The sequence below is a fragment of the Ruditapes philippinarum genome, unplaced genomic scaffold (genome assembly GCF_026571515.1).
Source record: "Ruditapes philippinarum isolate M1 unplaced genomic scaffold, ASM2657151v2 ctg2428_1_1_1_1, whole genome shotgun sequence".
Taxonomy (NCBI): Eukaryota; Metazoa; Mollusca; class Bivalvia; order Venerida; family Veneridae; genus Ruditapes; species Ruditapes philippinarum.
In genome coordinates, this window is record NW_026864474.1 from 72,642 (window position 1) to 96,914 (window position 24,273).

Here is a 24,273-nt window from a genome sequence, read left to right on the forward strand (position 1 = left end):
TTGCCAATTGTTCATTTTCTTACTTAATACGCTTGTCTATAGCATTACTTAGTCACTATAAGTTTGACTCCAAATTTGGTATGTTGACCTGAAGTGCAGTGCTAAAAAGTCCATCACAGTCCTCCATTTAATTTGTCAGTGTTTCCATGTTTTTTTTTATTTTTGATAAAACAGTTTTATAAATCCGGATGTAACATCCTTAAAATCAGTTCAAATGCCACTAATGTTACATGTTATAAATAACCTCTATTTAAGAAGAAAATGCCTAACTGACAGCTAAACTGTTGACAAGGCAACACGTCCGACTCGCAGAGTTCTAGTTTCTATGAAAATATGATTTATTTTCATCGAGAGATATGAAAATAAAATTAATATTTTATAAGTGATGTTGTGTACTGCCTGAATTTGGAAGAAAGAAGTTTGGAATTAAACGCATTTTATTTCATCAATATTTCATTTAAAAGTATTATAATAAAACCTGTTATCCTCACTTAATCATTTGTGAATAAATAAGCCTAAGATATGAAAATAAAATTAATATTTTATAAGTGATGTTGTGTGCTGTCTGAATTTAGAAGAAAGAAGTCTGGGATTAAACGCATTTTATTTCATCAATATTTCATTTAAAAGTATTATAATAAAACCTGTTATCCTTACTTAATCAATCATTTGTGAAAAAATAAGCCTATTGTTATGTAAATTGACTATGTAAATGTTAAAATCATACTATGTTTGTTGATTATAATTCATAACAGTATAAAATACGGTGTATTTATTTCAAATGTATATTTGATTTTGTGATTACATAAATTTAAAGTGATTAAATTATTTGGGTACATGCATATATATTTTGTGCTAAGATCAAATAAATGTTAGACTGATAGTCATCTCATAGCATTGTGAGTGTTTATTTTACCTGACAAATTAATTTGTTATCCTTACTATTGAATGAAAATAAAACATGATAAAATTACGTTTTAATTTCTTATATTGTTATCAACAATTATCATATAAAATCACCGATTTCTAAAAGGTGGGTACATGTACATTTCGTTAGTAGACATGTGTGTTTTTGCTCAATAACCAAGGCCCAGTATTCATGTTTTTATAAAATGATTGCCTTTATTTATTTATACAGAAAGTATTATAGCTTGATTTTAGCTATAAGCTTATTTAACCAGTACTATAGGTAAATTTGTCTAAAGTTTCTCGCTCAAGGGGAAAAGACACCTATTGCCATAGGTGCAGCTGCTAAAAAAAGTTATTAGTGATATATTTATTTCAGTCTCAAATATATACTTATATTTACACATCAGTACTTCATAATAAAATATACATAATCAGTCTATTGCAGATTTAAAAGAGACTTGTCGGCTATAAAAAAAAAACAATTCACCTTAAAAGCTACAATAAAAATATTTCCGCTATATAATTAGAACAGTTATAAGACACATCTATTGTTTTAAAAGTTGACATTTTACAATTACCTTGTCATATGTTTTTTATTCTTCACTTGCATATTCATCAGTTGTTAAAACAATTAAATATCGCTTATACATTTTTTCAAAGACATTTATGTTGAATTGTCTTCATGACTTGTGTCTTTATATATTATATACATGATATATAATATAACACACTTTGCATGTTTTGCCGGACTGATATTTTTTAGATATATGATTTATTTAACATTGATATACACAATTGTTTCATCATATTGTATTAGCTAATATGATTGAATACATACATTTCCTGCAGTAAAGAGTATTGCTAAATTCTTTTTTATTTGTTTAATGAGATATACTCAAAACAACTAAATTGTCCGATGAAACTGAAGCAACTAATACACAGTTTTTCTTTTTGTCATAGCACATAGCTAATGGATTCTTAAGACCACCTTGATTATCAACTAATTCGCCCAGACATTTACCATCTCTATCAAACATCATGATGTTGTGTGAAGTACCACCACAAATAAACATGGTCCCGCCATTGGCTACACATACACCACGTGTGATGGCAAGCCTTTTATCTCTCAGTTCTCTCTTCACCGTACCATCTCTGTTCAGACAGACGGCACCGTCACTATAATCTGTTACAATAACAGTATCTCCATTGACAACCTTTTGTTGTATATTTGATTTAAATATGCGTTGGCCATTAACCCCATTATTGATAGTCTTTATCAATGTACCAGTCATACTGTATACGTTTACACCATTTACATCAGATACCCACAACTCTCCATCACAATATGTCATTCCGTTGTAATCTCCACCTGTAACAGATATATCTCTCACCTTAGATAACGAGCTCCCTACTGATATAAACCAAACTTTTCTGTTGACAAGTTTCACAGCGACCTCAAAATTACCAGTATAACAGATACCTCTAGGACTTGATTCTAGATCCAAACAATCTTTAATGTTATAATTCACATTAAGCCTCTTTATCCTCTTATTATAATAGTCAGCCAGTATGATTGTACCATCTGCAAGCTGACATATATCAATAATGTAGCATTGATTACTGTCATTTGTCATCTTGACATTAATCTCCTTCCGTGAACTTACTTTATATACTTTTGATGTCAATAGACTGTTCTTCTCTGTTACTTTCTGTACACGCCCTAGACATGTTGATGTTCTAATTATGGACTTTAATTCTGTATTCTCTGTAAAACGTAAACACACTCGACCTTTATCCTCGCTTTGTTCAAACACTTTCATTGCATCGTTTACAGTCTGTTGTGTCAGTTTTGTCTGAACAAATTGTTCTCTCGCATTAAGATTATGGGCTGTCTGTAGCTGGCTAGTTGTTTTCTCAATTTCTTGTTTAACTTTACTTATCTGAGAGATATTTGTCGCAAGCTCCTCTTTAATCAAAGTATATTCTGTCTCTAGAGCTTCCAATGCTTCATGCTTCAATTTCTGAATATGTTGTACCAAGTCCCGTTCAATTGCCTCCACCTGTGAAATGACGTCATTTCTTTGCTCCTCAATGCTATTGTTGTTCGTCTGCATATTCCGTTCAGTGTCTTCTAAACGCTTTTGAATGTTAACCATATCTGAACTTAAACGCTCAATGTCATTTTGCTGATTTGAAGTAATATCAACGTCTTCTAAATTAAGTATTCCACTGCAAGCTCTGGAGTAAAAAATAAATTATTTCCGATTAAACAAGCTAAATAAAACATCACCGCGTCACTTTCTTACAAGTCTGAAATATCAGAAAATATTAGATGTATTTGCATAATTATTATAATGGTCAAAGGAATATTAGAAAACTTTTCTTTCAAAGACAACATCAATGCAAACTAAACTATGTTCCTTTTAACATTCAAATCGAAAAAATCCTTCTTTTCTTGTCCTACAGCACGTCCTTTTTCATTGTGCAAAACAATTATCAAAATGAAAATGTTAGCTATGACTTAAAGTAAATCATATTTCTTTTAATCTCAGTCATCTTTTCTACATTTCGTGTTTGATTATTGAATAAAATTATATGTAACATATCGCAAAATCATTACTAAAATGTCACTTATTAAAATGCATAATTTCGAAAAGGCTTTGCTATATCAACCTGTATTTTCTACATTTTGATCTGGCACTGATCTTTATCATACCTACATGAAAGAAACCCTTTATTCCTATTAAAATTCGTCATGCGTGATCAAAGTACAAAAAACTACTTTGATATGCAGCATCAGCAAATGATGTGTGTATGAAATATAAGAATATTTTTGGTATATTCAATCGTGTATTGGATATCGAATAAGAAAAATAAAAAAACACCATGAAATGTGGTAAAACTGTCAAGTCGCTGTATTATTGGCCAACAGAATCTCATTGCGGCTTGTAATGACAACTTTCATCTCAATTTTAATGAAAAGGAAAATTTAAACGAGAGCAAAAAACTTTCTTTAAACTTTGTTGGATTGAACAGAATAATGATCAAAACAAACTAAGAAATTAAATTAAATGTCATTACCCAATATTTTGAGCCGTCTGCATCGGTAGCTAACGTTTATGGCTCTTTTTTAACTCAATTTTAGGAGCAGATTCTAAGAACCTTATTATGTAAATGTTTAGATTATAAATAAATATTTTTCCAACTTAACACTGATTTGAATAACTTTTTCCAGAAAATGACATAAAAGAGCTAAAAACTCACTTACAGGGGCAACTCAGAAAAAAGTTTTATAAGGTTGTTTCATTTACGATTTTCTTGAATTAATTAAAGTTAAAGGCACATTATGTCCCAGAAATACTTATTTCTTTATAATTCTTGAGAAATGTCAAACATATGTTTAACAATGTTTAATTAATGGAATAAGAGCATGTTAGATGTTTTACAACTGAAAAAGTCAATCAGAAATCAAGCATTGAATTTTATTTGAGCAATGTAGTGATTAATTGTGAATTAAATTTTTAATTAACCGGAACTTTTTGCCTAGATCTTTAGGACAAGGTTAAATACGACAAGAGGTTATATGTTACGCTAAAATAACAAATTATTATTTAATTCGTCTACACTCAACATAAATGGCTAACTGTATATACATTTGACATTTGAAATACCGTATAACGAAGCAAGAGAAAACACATTAAAGACACTAAGTCATTAACAATTCAATCACTGGATTCAGAGTCAAAGTTAAGGCAAATGAACATATGACCCCTTAAGCCAGCATACCATTCTTCAAACTGAGAAATACATTTTAACAAACAAGGAAGAGAAAGCATAAATACGCTAAATACTTAATATAAACAAACCTGTGATTTGTGGCAATACATTTCGTGCAATACACCATATCATGTTCTCCACAGTACATTTCAATGTCACGATCTGGATGGTAACGACACTTGTTAACCATGGTTACCGTTGACCCTTTTGTTGAAGCATCACAATCTTGTAACGTATGTGACCGTAAAGCTTTCCGTCGACCATGTTGTCGTGTACATGATGTACACAGATATTCGTCACATACGGGGCAAAACTTTACAGCCTCTTCTCGAATATCATCATCCCCACATGGAGTGCAAGTGTACTTAAAGTCAGCATCCGAGCCATCTTTTTTTGAAGTCAAATCGCCTCCCTCAGCCATTTTTCATGTTCGTTCTGATTTCTGTACATCAAAGGGAGTAAAAATAATTTGAAATATGAGAATAAGGATCACGGGAGAGCCACATTCACAGTGCACAGACCCCACAATTGTCAAAAGATAAGACCCAAAAAGGGGATACAAAAACGGGCAGGGGCAGAAAACTGCTTCATATAAAGTAATACAAGAGCTCGTGGTTTTACCTCGGGATTAAATTTTCTTTAGGGGCTTCTATTGGATATTTTAGTGCTTTGCCTTATACAATATGCTAATAAAAATATTTCATGCATTTATAAAGGTTTATCATTTAATAATTACTGAATGTTCGTGTTTGTGTGGTTTGTTTTTACATATTATACTGTAATTGAACTTATGTGGTTCAGAAAGTAATTCAGCTACCTTATGCTTAATCTACCCATATTTTATAATTGTTTGTGCCGGTGTCAAAAAGACCTTTGTTCATTTCTCAACATACCGGTAGTTAAATTTTACGGAAATACCCAAACCTTAAACAGATAACTGATATGTTATCTAGAAAGTACCCTGCAGTGAAGCATGCTTTCATATTTTATGTATCCGAAATATTTTTTCTGCACTTGAACTGTTTTTAGCAAATGTATTTGAAACTCAAAGTAAATCTGAATTGCCACCCCTGCCAACTATGTTAAATTATTAGTTATAAAGATATTTGGCAGGTTATATGGCCCTGTATAAACAGTTGTTTATAAATATAACCCAAGCCGCTAGGCGATGGTTATATTGCAAACAACCATTTATATACGGCCATATAACCTGTCAGAAATATTTATAAAGAATTTATAATAAAGTAAGCATCATTTTTTAGAGGAATAAAGCTAGATTTCTTTATAAATCGACAGAAGCCATGTATCTAAAAAAATTTATTACTGCACGTTTGTAACGTCACTTTTCATTGGATAATCGTGACGTTTATATAGTTTTATAAACACAGCTGCTGTCGTCTCATGAAGAAATCTTACTTTTTTCTTTAAAAAATGGTGCTTGCTCCTAGCAGCTCGGTTATATTTACAAATAGCCGTTTATATAGGGCCATATAACATGTCAACAATCTTTATAACTAATAATATAAACGTCACGATTATCCAATGAAAAGCGACGTTACAAACGTGCAGTATTATACTATTATTAATAATTCTGTTCGTTTGAAACGCCGTTTCAATGGATAATCGTGAATTTAATGTAATTTTATATACACGGCTGCAGTCAAACCATGAAAAAATCCCATTTTTTCCGAAAAAAAAAAGAAATTTGGTGTGTTATAAATTTCTTATCAAGATTCCTGACAGGTAATATGGCCGTATATAGACGGTTGTTGTAACATTCGTCTAGCGGCTCAGGTTTATAGGAAACAACCGTTTATATAGCTCAAAAACTTTTTAACTAATAATATATTATATACGCTTTATAATAACTGCGATTTGTTAGACTGAAAAAAGTATGAAAAAAACCAAACACAAACAATAACCACAACAACGACACATTTCAATTTGGCACGTTTGTTAAAATATACAACTGAATCAGGTACAGTCGTATGTACATAAATTTTTAATATAATATTCCACTATCTATACTGAATGACAAAGATTAGATTAGAAGGGTATTGAACTAGCGCGCTTAAATATTTACATAGTAAACCAAGTCAACGAAAATATTAATACATGTATTTAATCTGTTTAGCATGGTTTTTGATTTGGTGCCATTCGTTTTTTTGCCCCAAGACCCAGGCATACGAAAAGTCGAGAAATTATAAGTTAAAACTGCGGGGACGCGGAGCGAAAACACACAAATTAGCGCCCGCTTATAAGCGTGTTTTCGTTTCGTGCCTCCGCCATTTTAGCTTGTTGATTCTCGACTTCTCGCTTGGTGGGGTCGCGGGGCGAAAACCCACTAAATAGCGGGGGCGCGGGGTAACTTCGCTAATTTCGCCCCGCAGTCTCGCAAATAAGCATTATTTCGCTCCTCGCCCCTGCTACTTTAACTTGTTAATTATCGACATTTTGCTTGGCGGGGTCGCGGGACGAAAACACGCCAGTTGGCGGGGCGCGGGCGAAGTTTTCTTTATTAAACTTCACCTGCGCCCTCGTTAATTAGCGTGTTTTCGTTCCGCCCCAGCCATTTTAGCTTCTTATTTCTCGACTTTCTGCTTCGCAGCATCACATGGCGAAAACACGAATGGCATGAATCCGCCACCATAGTATAGGTATAAAGCACAAATTTATAATGACAACTTTTTCATGTCGAAATATACTAAAATAAAATGGAAAGGAAGGAATATCTTGAAAGTCGGGATTAAGGAAGTCAGCTTCTGTTGGCCACTATTGGCATCATACGGAGGAAATTTTATGAATGTTGTCTTCGACTAAAAGAAAGCACATCACACATCGCCCCACCTCTTGACCACCGTCTAAGAATTATTCCCTGCCGAAACACAAAATCCATTCATTTAAGTCAACCGCAAGAAAGAATTTATAGTTCTACTGAAACTTCAGTCATACAAATCTATATATTTACATGCATACGTTTAACACTACTGAAGTACTCTGGTACTGTACTTTAAATTTGTAAATCGGATTTAAATTTATTTACAAGAAACCCTACCGGAGAAACGTCAAAGAACTTTATTTTAAATATCAATAAGTCCACTCCCTTTTTTATTAGCGTTTGTTAACTTTATACAGATGTTGTTTTTTTTATGCATACTAAAAGTGCATCAATGTTAAAAGATATACAATACAGATACATGTATATATGTTATCAAACCTAAAATACTTACTATTATCTTCATTGCTTAATTTTCTTTTCTCTAGTTTTGCTTTCGAATTCACGCCCACATAGGTGGCGCACCACCAAATAACTGTTTTTATCTGAAAGAAAAACCTCTTCAAAACTATTTAAAAGATACTTTATTTATCTCAAAACAATGTACATTTGCGAATACAAAATGTAAAATATGATTTGTAAGATTCGATTTTACTACGGAAATGTTTTGCTTATATGCGTTATTGCGGTCCTTTATATTTCTATGTCTTATTTAGCTAAAGATACTTCAGCGAACAGGTTTTTTAGTACTGTTGGACCTGTTACTGTCGCACAACGTCAAATAAAATCGACATATAAAGTTATGGAAGTCAGAGCTATGTTTTATTCTGTGAATCGTACATTTTATTACAGAATATCATTCGTTACATACATCATTTTAGATCTACCAAAAGCTTTTTCTTAGAAGTCGTAAGATATAGTTCCAAATAGATAGAAAGTGTTTGTTTTTTCTTCTATTCATGCCCCGCTAAAGTGTTGATCAAGTTAATATCCGAATAAGTCATGAGATCCGAAGTTCAAAAGGATTAACCACTTTTACTTGTTTAAAAACATGACAAATAAAAATAGTAAATATTCCAGTTTAAAATTGTTAAGGTTGCGGTAAAAGATATAATGTTCTCTTCCTCGGTCACTGAATTTGTACCACTAACCCAAAAAGCTGTAATAATGTTTGTCTAATTAGTATCAGGACTGTATTTCTATGCATATAAGTACATGCTATTTATAGTATAATATCATAGTTTTTAAAGGTTGTATATTGTACAACATGTACAATGTTTTTTGTCTGGACTGAGAAAAAAGTGAAATAGATGTAATTTCTCCTTAAACATCTTTGAAGTTATGTGAATTTATTTGAAGATAAATTTTTTTCACGCTGAGCATTTTGTACCATTTTATTGAGTTTTACATCCACAGTAATATATGGGTATCTTTTCATGGAGTAACAACATTCCAGTGTGACACATTTGGTGAGTCGTTTCACTGTAAAAATAATTTGAAACGTCTTAAGTCTCGGTATCGCATTGCTAATGACAATGACGATTTGACACGTCACGTCACACGGATTTCCAGTCATTGTGAAATCTGATAATAAACATCATGAAGATTTACTAGAGATTGTTGAGGGAAATGAAGTCGATGGAGCAAAAATGAGCTACATGTAGACGTAATACAATAAGGAAATGATGGACAACAACAAGTTAGCCTTATAGGTAAAAAACGTTATGTTTCTTGTAGTTTAAAAGGTAGAGTGTTAGGTAAATTAGGTCTTATGTTGCTGGGTAAATTAGTAGCTTTGTATCATGAAGTATATCAACATATGTATGAGGCACACAGCGTCACAGTGGTCATATTTGTTCCTAGTCATATTTCCTCAATGTATGTAGAAGTCATTCTCTAGATATGTCTTATGTTGTTGAACATCTTTTGTTACAAGTAATAATAAAATCCTTCAATGGATGTAAAAGATAAGCTCCTGACAAAATGTTCACCACAATAAGACTTGAATGTTATAGCATAATCGAGGTCCTTTATATATGTAAGGGACCGCCACAGTGGTCGAGGGGTTAGAGTAGATGACTTCTAATCCAGTTACCTCTCTGGCGTGGGTTCGATCACTGGGAGATGGGTTGGAACTTTAGCACGGAGGAAGGTAGTCTAGTACTGTTGTAACTCTCCAGGAACGATGGTTAGGAAACTACCCGCCTATATGACTGAAATACTGTTGGGAAAAGGCGTAAAATGAAACAAACAAACAAAAATATATGTAAGGTCAAGGTTACTGATAACTGGGGACAACTGAAATGTTATTTACGTCACGTCACATTAGAAATGAACACATTATAGTAACTAAATCTTCATGTGTTTTGTAGGCTTAGGACAAGGAGGGGAGGCAGTTTATTTACAGGAAACACAAGTGATTGAAGGTCCTGACGGCACAAGATATATTATAGCAGGATCAGGCGAGGAACTACAAGTTATTGAGTCTTCTAACCTACAAGTTACTGAGGTAAAAGTTTGTTTTTTTTCATACACATTATTTTAATATAATACTACATTTGTCAGTTACTATAAACAATTAAGATCTAATGAGCAAAGATTAGTTTCAACCCTAAAACTAAGACTTGATTTATGCAGAAAATCTCTATCATATTCAGGCTCAAGAGTTTGGAACACTCTCCCAATAAATGTAAGAAATTCCACCATTTTATAGACAGTCAAAAACAATAATCTGAAATGGAGCTTCTCAGGTGGGAAACACAGTTCAGTTAAAAGGTCGCACATGGCCAATAAAGTAAATTTTATATTCTAAATGTTCACATTCATATTTTCTTATAACAGTTTATTTCAGTAACTTGTTTTTGTATGCTGTATAACAATTTGTAAATCTTTTGTTGTTTAAGAAAAACACTGTTACTCCCTCTTATGTCGAGGGTAAATCAATTATTCTCTTATCTACTATAGCAAGAAACAACAACAATTACATAGGAATAACGCTTAATATTTGGTAGTACATATTACAAATTAATAGAATCAATCGGTATTTATTTGTATCTGTTATGTTCTTGTATTTGGGATTCATCAGATGTATAGCATTGTTGCTGTATCCGAAACTCTGAAACGAAACTAAAACAGATCTGAATACGTGGTTACAAAATATTACAAAACAGAATAATATTGTGTAATCTGTAAAATATTAGATAACAAGTTATGCTCATTAAAACAAAGAAAATTCATTAAATTATGCAACTTTAATAAGTTATATTTCAAGAAAAGATTTTTTGTGTGTCATTTGAAGAATAATGAAAAAAGCCTAAGACATTCAGCAAGAATTATGTGTATTAAAATACTTCATTACAAAAACGTTTGTTGTAAGAAGGGATGGGGTCGGGTGGGGTGTATTTAAACAGATTATTTAAGTACCACCAAATGCAAGCGTCGAGTGAAGAAAAACCGCGAAAACACTATATATACTACCCCACTAACCCACGAAATACACGTGCACCGTTAAAAGAAAATATTTAAGGTATCACTCCATATTTAACTTAAGGCACAGAAACCATACATAAACGCTCATTCAAGCTATATCCGATACGAGAATAATTTCATTTTGTTACTGAACATATTTGATATAGGCTCATAGGGAAGACTGGGCTTGACTAAATGTAATGTGTCTTGAAATAAAGTCATTATTTTTTCTACTACTACCAATTTTATTATCATTATGATTATTATTATTATCATTATTATTATCATTATTATTATATCTACTAAAGTTCTGGTACATGTATGTTATATGAAATGGTCATAGAAAAGGTCCCACTCGGTGATTAAAGGTCAACATTTTGTCTGTTGGAGGGTATATTTTGTGTCTCGTCCATAATTTTTTCATCGTCCAAGGGATTTTAAAATGCTAGGTACAGATGTTCACAATAAAGAGACGGTAAGTTATGGATAAGGCACAACACATGGATCCCAACCTTCAAGGTCACACTTTGGGGTCAAACCTAAACACAGTCTGTTAAAGAAAGTATTTTGTGTCCAGTTCATAACTTGTTCATCAGTCAAGGGATTTTGTAAAAACTTGGCACAAATAAATATTTACAATAATAAGATGATGTGTCATGCATAACACCTGGACCCTTACCTCAAAGGTCAAGGTCACATTTTGAAGTCCAAGTCTAACAGGGTATGATGCCAAGTAAGGTTCAAGCAAACAAAATACAAAATGTCATTGATACCATGATCGATAAAAAAGTTACAGACAAGGAATGTACCCTATAACTGAACAAACAACATTTCATTATATTTGTAGCTTGTTCAGGAGGGTGAGATTGTAGAGGGAGGAGTTATAGAGCAGATACAACAAGTGGAACATATAAAGGATTCTAGTAGTGGAAATATTTTGGTCATGAATGATGGTGAAGAACAGACATTAAGTACTTTGGCAAACATGGCGAGTGAAGCTTCAGTGGTTAAATTAGATTAGAATACTATCATCATGGTTATTTTTTGACAAGTTTTAACTGGTTATTTGTTAGAAAAACATGTTGATATTTTTTATTGAATGTTAAATCTTATATCATTTACTTTAAAAGAAGAGAACAAACATAAAGAGATTGCCTACACATCCATTGGTAAGTACATAGAGGAAATTCATGTTTTTGTGTCACCTTGAAAAAGTCCACATATAGGATTACTTTTGTTGGTGGCAGTGTCGCGGCGTCCCCATAGTCTTGCTTCTTACATGCATCGTTCAATGACCTGAAGAGCAGTGCATAAGAATCGGTACTTTGCACTTCTTATTTTTGAGTTATTGCCCTTTGTTATTTTCATATTTTATAATTGTCCGGGACATTTCAAATTCTCCTAAAGTAAAGAAAGCTATCAGTGTTTTTTTCACTTTTGGGGGAAGGGAGTCCTTTGGAGGGGGGAAAATGCATTAGGAGGGGGAATTTTATTTGTTTACGTATTTTATATTGTTTTCTTTGCGGTGGAAAAGGAAAGCGACTCTTGCAACACAAGTTTAAAAAACGTTTCTTTTTCTTAACATACGTACGGATCTAAAATATTGATGCGTCGCATGTTAAACTTGTTGGGACGCCGAGAGTAGCTCCCCTTACCTACCAGAGAACGATTTGTAAACAACCTTGCTTAACAGTAACTCTTACAGGCATAAGATAAAACATATTTCGGCAGTTAGTTGCAAAAAAAAATCAAAGCACAATTTGCTGAATTTGTTTGGGTCTCAGAATGTCAGAAAGGTGAAGGTTGTGAGATTATAAACAAATTTGTTTTTGTAAAGTGCCAACAATGCTTTCCAGTGTTTTAACTGTAGTAAATTGGCTAAAAGACTTATTACAATACTGATAATCAATTCAATGTTTATTTGACTTAAAAAATGAAAAAAAAATGAGTTGCCTCAACTGGGATTTGAACTCCAGACCACTATTTCATAAGCGAGCGTGCAAACCCCTCAGCCACGGTGAAGTTTTATCTTACTGGCCTGAAGAAAAACCATATTATTCTAAGTTAGGGTTTGTAACTCATATATTTCGACGGTAAACCTGTTGTTTAACACAGATGTAAATAATCAATGAGCTTACTGTAAGCATGTATATCTATAAAGAATGAAACAATATTAGAAATATTCGACCATTCGGGAACTATTTTGCTTGAAAATAAATTCGCCTGTCATTTGACAATCTTTACGCATTGATCTCCCCTGAATTTTTCGGCGTTAGTGTACATATAAAGGGAAGTAACCGCTTCAAAAAAGTGGACTACTTTAGGCATTTGCAATTAACAGCATTAGGCTCTGAAATTTCGCTACCATTATTTGTTTGGTCTGACGACCCAAACAAATAAAAAATGATATTCATTGCAAGCAAATTCGGGCTGCTATATAGGTGGAAATTTAGGATTTGAGAGGGTTGAAAATACTATTTTGAGGGGGAAATGGAGCCGAATTTTGCTGAATATTTTGGTGAAAAAAACACTGGCTATGGACATGAAACTTCATAGGATAATAGATCTCATTTAGAAGAAGTGCAGTGCTTTAAAGCCAGTACTCTGTACTTCATGATTTTCGAGTTATTGCCATTTGTTGATTTTAATACTTTATTTTTGTCCAGGCCAATTCTCCTACACTTTAAAAGCAATTGACTTGCAACTTCATAGGATGATGGATTTCATTGAGAAGAAAGCAGTGCACAAGAACTTATACTCTGCACTTAATGATGTTTGAGTTATTGCCCATTCATTTTCTTACTTAATACGCTTGTCTATAGCATAACTTAGTCACTATAAGTTTGACTGTAAGCTTTTTTCATTGACCTGAAGTGCAGTGCTAAAAAGTCCATCAGAGTCCTCCATTTAATTTGTCAGTGTAAAACTTTTCCATGTTTTTTTTTTATTTTTGATAATAAAACAGTTTTATTAATCCTGATGTAACATCCTTACAATCAGTTCAAATGCCACTAATGTTAACTGTTATAAATAACCTCTATTTAAGAAGAAAATGCCCAACTGACAGCTAAACTGTTGACAAGGCAACACATCCAACTCGCAGAGTTCTAGTTTCTATGATTTATTTTCATTGAAAGATATGAAAATAAAATTAATATTTTAAAAGTGATGTTGTGTACTGCCTGAATGAAGAAGAAAGAAGTCTGGAAGTAAACGCATTTTATTTCATCAATATTTCATTTAAACCTGTTATCCTTACTTAATCAATCATTTGTGAAAAAATAAGCCTAAGATATGAAAATAAAATTAATATTTTATAAGTGATGTTGTGTACTGCCTGAATTTAGAAGAAAGAAGTCTGGGATTAAACGCATTTTATTTCACCAATATTTCATTTAAAAGTATTATAATAAAACCTGTTATCCTTACATAATCAATCATTTGTGAAAAAATAAAAGCCTATTGTTATGTAAATTGACAATGTAAATGTTAAAATCATACTATGTTTGTTGATTATAATTCATAACAGTATAAAATATGCTGTATTTATTTCAAATGTATATTTGATTTTGTGATTACATAAATTTAAACTGATTAAATTCTTTGGGTACTTGCATATATATTTTGTGCTAAGATCAAATAAATGTTAGACTGATAGTCATCTCATAGCATTGTGAGTGTTTATTTTACCTGACAAATTAATTTGTTTATCCTTAATATTGAATGAAAATAAAATATGATAAAATTACGTTTTAATTTTTTATATTTTTATTACCAATTATTGTATAAAAACACCCACTTCTAAAAGGTTGGTACATGTCCATTTCGTTAGTGGACATGTGTGTTTCTGCTCAATAACAAAGGCACAGTTATATGACCAAGTATTTATTTTTTTATAAAATTATTGCCTTTATCAATTTATACAGAAGTATTCTTGTTTGATTGTTTATGAGTCTATAAACTTATAGACAAACTCTCTTACCTGTTTTTGGATTCACCAGTACTAAAGGTAAGCAATGTTTACGCCCAAGGGGGAAATGACACCTATTTTCATAGGTGCCGGTGCTTGTAGAAGAAGGTTATTTTCATATATATTTATATATACAAATAATCATGTATAAATCAGCATTTCGTAATACAATATACATAATATATTGCAGATTAATAAGAGACTTGTCTTCACCTAAAAAGCTACATGAAAATATGTCTGCTATATAATTAGAAAAGTTATAATGCGTTTCTATTGATTTAAATAGGTGACATGTTACAAGTACCTTGGCATATTTTTCTATTTATCACTAACAATTCCTCAGTCGTTTAAACAATTGAATATCGCTTATACATTTTCTCTATTATATCTATGTTAAATTGTCTACATGACATGTGTCTTTTATACATTGATGTATTAAGCATGTTATACATCAAATAGAAATCATTACATTTTTGCCGGACTGATATTTCCTTAGATATATATGATTCATTATAAACTGATATACACTGTTGTTGTATAATACTCCATTAGCTAATATTATAGAAAAACATAAATTCCTGCAGTAAAGAGTATTGCTAAATTCTTTCTATTTTCTTTGTTTAATGAGAGATATTCAAACACTAATTTGTCTATTGAAAGAAGCAACTAATACACAGTTTTTCTTTTTGTCATAGCACATAGCAAATGGATTCTTAAGACCACCTTTATTATCAACTAATTCGCCCAGACATTTACCATCTCTATCAAACATCATGATGTTCTTTGATCTACAACCAGAAATAAACACTGTCCCATCCTTGGCTACACATACGCCACTTGTATCGGCAAGCCTTTTATCTCTCAGTTCTCTCTTCACCGTACCATCTCTGTTCAGACAGATAGCACCATCACTAGAATCTGTTACAATAACAGTATCTCCACTGACAGCCATTTGTTGTATATATGATTTAAATATGCGTTGACCATCGACATCATTTCTGATAGACTTTATTAATGTACCAGTCATACTGTATACATTTCTAACCATTGTACATCAGATACCCACAGCTCTCCAGCACGATATTTCATTCCCAAGTAGCCTCCCACCTTAACGATATTACTCTCTCACCTTAGATAATGAGCCTCCTATTGATATACCAAAACCAAACTTTGTTTGTTGTACAGTTTCACCGCGCACCTCAGAAATTAACCAGTAATACAACAGAAATTACCTGGTAGGATATGATTCTAGGATCCCAAAAAATCTTTAATGTTATAATTCACATCAAGCCCCCTTTATCCTCTTATTATGAAAGTCAGTCAGTATGATTGTATCCATCTGCAAGCTGACATATAATCATTAATGTAGCATTTGTTGGTACCGGTCATTAGTCATCTTGATATATTAATCTCCTCCCGTAAAACTTACTTGATATATCCTTTTGATGTTAATAGATTTTTTCCTTTCTGTTAGTCTCTGAACAAACGCCCTAGATATGTTGATGTTGTAATAGAATACTTTAATTCTGTATTCTCTGTAAACGTAAACACACACAACCTTTATCCTCACTTTGTTCAATCACTTTTCATTGCATCGTTTACAGTCTGTTGAATAAGTTTTGTCCTGAACAAATTGTTCTCTCATATTAAGATTATGGGCTGTCTGTAGCTGGCTACTTGTTTTCTGAAATTCTTGTTTAAGTTTAACTTATTTGAGAGATATTTGTCTCCAGCTCCTCTTTAACCAAAGAATATTCTGTCTCCAGAGCTTTCAATGCTTCATGCTTCAATTTCTCGAATATGTTCTATCAAGTCAAGTTCAATTGCCTCTACCTGTGAAATTAGGTCATTTCTATGCTTCTCAATGCTATTGTTGTTCGTCTGCATCTTCTGTTCAGTGTCTCTTTAAAAAAACGCTTTTTGAATGTTAACCATATCTGAACTTAAACGCTGCATTCCATTTGCTGATTTGAAAGAAATATCAACGTCTTCTAAATTAAGTATTCCACTGCAAGCTCTGAAGGGAAAAATAATTATATCGATTAAACAGCTAAATAAAACATCACCGCTTTCACTTTCTTACAAGTCTGAAATATCCAGAAAATATGAGAATTGTATTAGCATAATTTTTATAATGGTCAAAGGAATATAAGCAAACTTTTATTCAAAGAACAACATCAATGCAAAACTAAAACTATGTTTTTTTTAACATTCTAAATCGAAAAGTCCTTCTCTTATTGTCCACAGCACGTCCTTTTTTTCATTGTTACAAAGCAATTATCAAAATGAAAATGTTAGCTATGACTTACAAGTAAATCATATTTTCTTTTTAATCTCAGTCATCTTTTCTATATTTTCATGTTTGATTATTGAATAAAATTATATGTAACATATCGCAACAACATTTCTAAGTAGTCACTAATTAAAATGCATAGTTTCGAAAAGGGTTTGCTCTATCAACCTGTATTTTCTACATTTTGATCTGGCATTGATCTTTATCATACCTACATGAAAGAAACCATTTCGTGATCAAAGTACAAAAATCTACACTCATGTGCAGCACAAGCAAATGATGTGTGTATGAAATATATGAATATATTCAATCGTGTATTGGATATCTAAATAGAAATTTTTTTTAAAAAACAACATGAAATGTGTCAAAACTGTCAAGTCGCTGTATTATTGACCAACAAAATCTCATTGCGCCTTGTAATGACAACTTTCATCTCAATTTTAATGAAAAGGAAAATTTAAACTGGAGCAGAAAATTTTTATTAAACTTTGTTGGATTGAACTGAATGATGATCAAAACAAACCAAGAAATTTAATTAAATTTGTCATTATCCAATATTTTGAGCAGTCTGCATCGGTCAGCTAACGTTTATTGCTCTTTTTAACTCATTTTTAAGAGCAGATTTTATGTACGTATCTTATTATGTAAATGTTTAGATTATAATAATAAATATTTTTTCAACTTAACACTGATTTTAATAACCTTTTCCAGAAAATGAACATAAAAGAGCTTAAAAACTCACTTACAGGGGCAAATCAGTAAAATAGTTTATAAGGTTGTTTTCATTTACGATTTTTCCCTTGAATTTTATTTAAAGTTTTAAGGCACATTATGTCCCAGAAAAAACTTATTTTTATAATTCTTGAGAAAATGTCAAACTATGTTTAACTATGTTAATTAATGGCAATAAGAGCATGTTTAGATGTTTACCAACCTGAGAAAAGTCAAGCAGAAATCCAAGCAGTGAATTTTATTTGAGCAATGTAGTGATTATTTGTGAATTTAAATTAACCCGGTTTTCTTTTTGCCCAGATGGCTTTAGGGCAAGTTTAAATACGACACGAGGTAATATGTTACGCTAACATAACAAATCATTATTTAATTCGACTAAACTCAACATAAATGGCTAAGTGTATATACATTTAACATTTACAAATGCCGTATAACAAAGCAAAAGAAAACACTTTAAAGACACTAAGTCATTATGAATTCGATCACTGTACATAATCAGAGTCACAGTTAGGGCAAATGAACATATGACCACTTAAGCCAGCATACCATTCTTCAAAACTGAGAAATACATTTTAACAAACAAGGAAAAGAAAGCATAAATACGGTAAATACTTAATGTAAACAAACCTGTGATTTGTGGCAATACATTTCGTGCAATACACCATATCATGTTCTCCACAGTACATTTCAATGTCACGATCTGGATGGTATCGGCACTTGTTAACCATGGTTACCGTGGACCCTTTTGTTGAAGCATCACAATCTTGTAACGTATGTGACCGTAAAGCTTTACGTCGACCATGTTGTCGTGTACATGATATACACAGCTATTCGTCACATACTGGGCAAAACTTTACAGCCTCTTCTCGGATATTATCATCCCCACATGGTGTGCAAGTGTACTCAAAGTCAGCATCCGAGCTATCTTTTATTGAAGTCAAATCATCTCCCTCAGCCATGTTTCATGTTCGTTCTGATTTCTGTACATCAAAGGGAGTAAAAATAATATGAAATATGAGAATAAGGATCAATACGGGAGAGCAACGTTCACAGTACACTGCCCCCACAATAATCAAAAGATAAGGCACAAAAAGGGGATAAAAAAACGGGAAGGGGCAAAAATCTGCTTTATATAAAGTAATACAAGAGCTCGTGGTTTTACCTCGGGATTAAATTTTCTTTAGGGGCTTCTATTGGATATTTTAGTGCTTTACCTTATACAATATGCTAATAAAAATATTTCATGCATTTATAAAGGTTAATAATTACTGAATGTCCGTGTTTGTGTGGCTTGTTTTTTTACATAATATACTGTAATTCTACTTATGTGGTTCGGAAGGTAATTCAGCTACCTTACGCTTAATCTACACATATTTTATAATCGTTTGTCCGGTGTCAAAAAGACCTTTGTTCATTTCTCAACATACCGGTAGTTAAATTTTACGGAAATACCCAAACTTAAACAGATAACTTATACGTTATTTAGAAAGGACTCTGCAGTGAAATTGAACATTTCAAGCATGCTTTCATATTCTATGTATCCGAAATATTTTTTCTGCACTTGAACTGTTTTTTAGCAAATGTATTTGAAACTAAAAGTAAATCTGAATTGCCTCCCCTGCCATCTATGTTAAATTATTAGTTATAAAGATATTTTACAGGTTATATGGCCCTATATAAACGGTTGTTTGTAAATATAACTCAAGCCGCTATGCGAGGGTTATAATGCAAACAACCATTTATATACGGCCATATAACCTGTCAGAAATATTTATAACGAATTTATAATAAAGTAAGCATCATTTTAAAATTTTAGAGGAATAAAGTGAGATTTCTTATAAATCGACAGTAGCCATGTATTTAAAACTTTAAAATACTGCACGTTTGTAACGTCACTTTTCATTGGATAATCGTGACGTTTATATAGTTTTATAAACACCGCTGCTGTCGACTCATGAAGAAATCATACTTTTTTCTTTAAAAAATGATGCTTGCTATATTATAAATTCGTTATAAAGATAAGTGACAGGTTATATGGCCGTATCTAAACGGTTGTTTGCAATATAACCCTCGCCTAGCGTCTCGGATTATATTTACAAATAGCCGTTTTTATTATATATTTGTAAATGAAATATTGAGAAATATTGATAAAATAAAATGCGTATTTTCTTTTTCCGTATTTTCACTGTAAAAATTTATTTTTCACTGCAGTGAAACATATTTTCCGTATTTTCACTGGTGTCTTGCCGGACTACTTTCTTTTAAATTCTGCCAGTACACAAAAATTTAGGAAAAGTCGTTCAAATTTTAATGTCAAAAAAAGAAAAATGTATATAATAAACATAAAATTCAAGTTTTTTCTATAAATACATGATTTATTTTCATCTTGTGGCATGAAAATTACCATATTTCATTCGTGGCTGCCGCCACTCATGAAATATTTATTTTCATACCACTCGATGAAAATAAATCATGTATTTATAGAAAAAACTTAAATATCCTCTATATATAGGGCCATATAACATGTCAACAATCTTGATAATTATTAAATATAAACGTCACGATTATCCAATGAAAAGCGACGTTACAAACGAGCAGTATTATACTATTATTTATAATACTGCACATTTGAAACGCCGTTTCAATGGATAATCATGAATTTAATATAATTTTATATACACGGCTGCAGTCAAACCATGAAAAAATTTATTTTTGTCCGGAAAAAAAAGAAATTTGGTGTGTTATAAATTTCTTATCAAGATTCCTGACAGGTAATATGGCCGTATATAAACGGTTGTTGTAACATTCGTCTAGTGGCTCAGGTTTTAAAGGAAACAACCGTTTATATAGCTCAAAAGCTTTTTAACTAATAATTGGCGTCCGCGCCGAAGCGCGGCGCCTTATGGAATGAAATGAGATTTTGTGAAAGGGCGACAGCAACTTCTCGAGCCTTTTATTCGGTCATAATAAAAGCCGATCATTCCGATTAACAATTCCGTCTCTTCGGTTTTTTTATTTATCATTTTTAGTACACAGTGGGTTATTATGGTATGGTAAAATACAAAAATGAGTTGATGATCTAAAAATTTATTGATTATACATAAACATACAATTCGAAAAAAAAGCCAACAACAACAACAATAGCATGTTTATTTTATCTATATGTGATAAAAACAATAAATATGTAAAATGATTGAGAAAAAAGGTACATTTTTATGGTATTAATATGACACTATCAACTTTGAAACATTTTATCTAATTTGTTACTCGTGTTTAGTAAAGATGCCGAGGAATTATTCAAAGTTACAAATTAGATTTTATGAATTATTCAATCGATTGATAATTAAAAAAAACGATAAAGAAAAATACCAATGTGCCTGTACATGGTTTAAAAATAAACAATATTATATCTTGAAACATTAACCATAATTTACAGACTTTTTCCAGTTAAGTTTTGACTTATAATCGTCGGTCAATATGACAATTGAATTCTTAAAATTTATTTTACAATTTTAATAAAAAAGAGTAGTAAACATAAAAAACTCAGTATTAAAATAGCACATAAAACACAAAAAGAGAGGGAAACAATATTCATAAAATCTGTATTTTTATATTAAAATAGATATTACAATTATTGTATAATAAACAATTATGCTCAACATGGTAATATAACCAGTATCATATTTTTACTAAGTGTGAACAGATACCTTAAGAGGGGGTCTTCGCTAATAGCGATAACATAATAAGGGACAATTCCACAAGAGTCGTGTTGATCATGAGTTAAATATATGGATTATAAATGATTGTATGCATGTATATCCGTTGTTAATAATCACGATCATAAAGAAATAACAAGTAATATATTCTAATCTCTAGCATGCCAATCAAAGTTCATAATGAACAATGTCTATCGTCTGTTCATTCTGGTAAAAACCAATTAACCATTGAAAAGTTTATAAGAATATATTGTCATAATACGTCTACTTCTAAGTTCATCTTCACTTTCTGCATTTCTTGCTTGGACGCCCTTTGATGCTTTGCATCAATGCTTTTCTTGTATACGCTTTATAATAACTGCGATTTGTTAGACTGAAAAAAGTAGGGAAAAAAACCCAAACACAAACAACAACCACAACAACGACATATTTCAATTTGGCGCATTTGTTAAAATATACAACTGAATCAGGTACAGTCGCTCTAGCATATGATACATTTATTGCCTGTAATCAATCAGACTCGTTTTCGTTTTTTTTCTTCAGATTTTGCTTCTGGCATGTGTAAAACCTTTTGAATAAATTTGACCAAAGATAGATCCAGGATTTCATATTAAGTGGCGAAATTTTTAAAAAGCAGACAGGCTGTGGTAGAAGCAATGCTGATTTTAATGTGAAGAAGTGAATGGTGCTTGTCAGTCAGTATACATAATCAAGCAGGGTGGTGTTATTAGGCTAAATTGACTGCGTCCCTGCACTCAACCCCAAGCTTTCAGCGTCCCGGATGCCTCCCCCTTCTGATTACAGAAGGAGACAGTTGAATACTAGCGAACGATAATATAACATAACATTTACAATGAACATAAATTTCTAATATAATATTTCACTATCTATACTAAATGACAAAGATTAGATTAGAAGGGTTTTAAACTAGCGCGCTTAAATATTTACATAGTAAACCAAGTCAACAGAAATATTCATACATGTATTTTAACTGTTTAATATAGTGTCTGATTTGTGCCATTCGCATTTTTGCCTCAAGAGCCAACAAGCGAAAAGTCGAGAAATTAAAAGTTAAAACGGCGGGGCGCGGAGCGAAAACACACAAATAAGCGCCCGCTTATAAGCGTGTTTTCGTTCCGTGCCTCCGCCATTTTAACTTGTTGATTCTCGACTACTCGCTTGGTTGGGTCGCGGGGCGAAAACCCACAAAATAACGAGGGCGCGGTGTAAGTTCACTAACTTCGCCCCGCGGTCTCGCAAATAAGCATCTTTTCGCTCCAAGGCCCTGCTACTTTAACTTGTTAATTATCGACATTTTGCTTGGCGGGGTCGCGGGACGAAAACACGCCAGTTGGTGGGGCGCGGGCGAGGTTTTCTTTATTAAACTTCACCCCAGCGCCCTCGTTAATTAGCGTGTTTTCGTTATGCCACAGCCATTTATGTTTCTTATATCTCGACCTTCCGCTTCGCAGCATCACGGGGCGAAAACACGAATTGCATGAATCAGCCACTATAGTATAGCTATTAAGCACAAATTTATAATGATAACTTTTTCATGTCGAAATATAATAAAATTATAATGGAATTGAATGAATCTTGAAAGTCGGATTTAGGAAGTCAGCTTCTGTTGGCCACTATAGGCATCATACGGAGGAAATTTTATGAAGGTTAAAACGAAAGCATATTAGACTCTTCGACTAAAAGAAAACACATCACACATCGCCCACCTCTTGTACCCCCGTCTAAGAATCATTCCCTACCGAAACACAAAAATTCATTCATTTAAGTCAACCGCAAGAAAGCATTTATAGTTCTACTTAAACATCAGTCATACAAATCTATATATTTACATGCATACGTTTAACACTACTGAATTAGTATGGCACTGTACTTTAAATTTTGATAAAATTAGTATATAAATCAGATTTAAATTTATTTACAACAAACCCTACCGAAGAAATCATTTCATGAACGTTAACGTCAAAGAACTTTATTTTAAATATCAATAAGTTCACTCCCTTTTTATTAGCGTTTGTTAACTTTTTTAATGCATATTAAAAGTGCATCAATGTTAAAAGATATACAATATATGTTATCAAACCTAAAAAACTTACTATTCTCTTCATTGCTTAATTTTCTTTTCTCTAGTTTTCCTTTCGAATTCACGCCCACATAGGTGGCGCACCACCAAATAACTGTCCTTTTATCTGAAAGAAAACCCTCTTCAAAACTATGTAAAAATAATCTATCTATCTCAAAATAATGTACATTAGCGATAACAACATGTAAAATAAGATTTGTAAGAGTCGATTTTATTATGATAATGTGTTGCCTATATGCATTCTTGTGGTCCTTTATATTTCTATGTTTTATTCTGTGAATCATACATTTTATTACAGAACATCATTCGTAACATACATCCTTAGAAGTCGTAAGATATATTTCCAAATAGATAGAAAGTGTTTTTTTTTTCTTCTATTAATGCTCCGCTAAAGTGTTGATCAAGTTAATATTCGAATAAGCCATGAGATCCGAAGTTCAAAAGGATTAACCACTTTCAGTTGTATGAAAACATGGCAAATAAAAATAGTAAATATTCCAGTTTAAAATTGCTTAGGTTGCGGTAAAAGAT

General features: G+C 32.1%; 2 protein-coding genes across 3 annotated transcripts; one reads left to right on the top strand and one right to left on the bottom strand.

Annotated features, from left to right (window-relative positions):
* Window positions 1-1,655: 1,655 nt before the first annotated feature.
* LOC132725737 (uncharacterized) lies at window positions 1,656-23,785 on the bottom strand. Of its 2 annotated transcripts, none has more exons than XM_060710926.1 (3): window positions 23,756-23,785; window positions 4,776-5,128; window positions 1,656-3,147 (listed from the first exon to the last, which is right to left on the bottom strand). In XM_060710926.1, exons 2-3 carry the CDS (start codon window positions 5,105-5,107, stop codon window positions 1,791-1,793), a joined length of 1,689 nt encoding a protein of 562 aa, XP_060566909.1. In that variant the 5' UTR covers window positions 5,108-5,128; window positions 23,756-23,785; the 3' UTR covers window positions 1,656-1,790. The 2 variants fall into 2 exon arrangements, with proteins under 2 accessions (XP_060566909.1, XP_060566908.1); XM_060710925.1 differs by lacking the exon at window positions 23,756-23,785 and adding an exon at window positions 7,917-7,985.
* LOC132725739 (uncharacterized) lies at window positions 9,594-12,282 on the top strand. Its single transcript, XM_060710927.1, has 2 exons — window positions 9,594-9,971; window positions 11,778-12,282. The coding sequence occupies exons 1-2, from the start codon at window positions 9,822-9,824 to the stop codon at window positions 11,949-11,951; spliced, it is 324 nt and encodes a 107-aa protein (XP_060566910.1). The 5' UTR covers window positions 9,594-9,821; the 3' UTR covers window positions 11,952-12,282.
* Window positions 23,786-24,273: the final 488 nt, after the last annotated feature.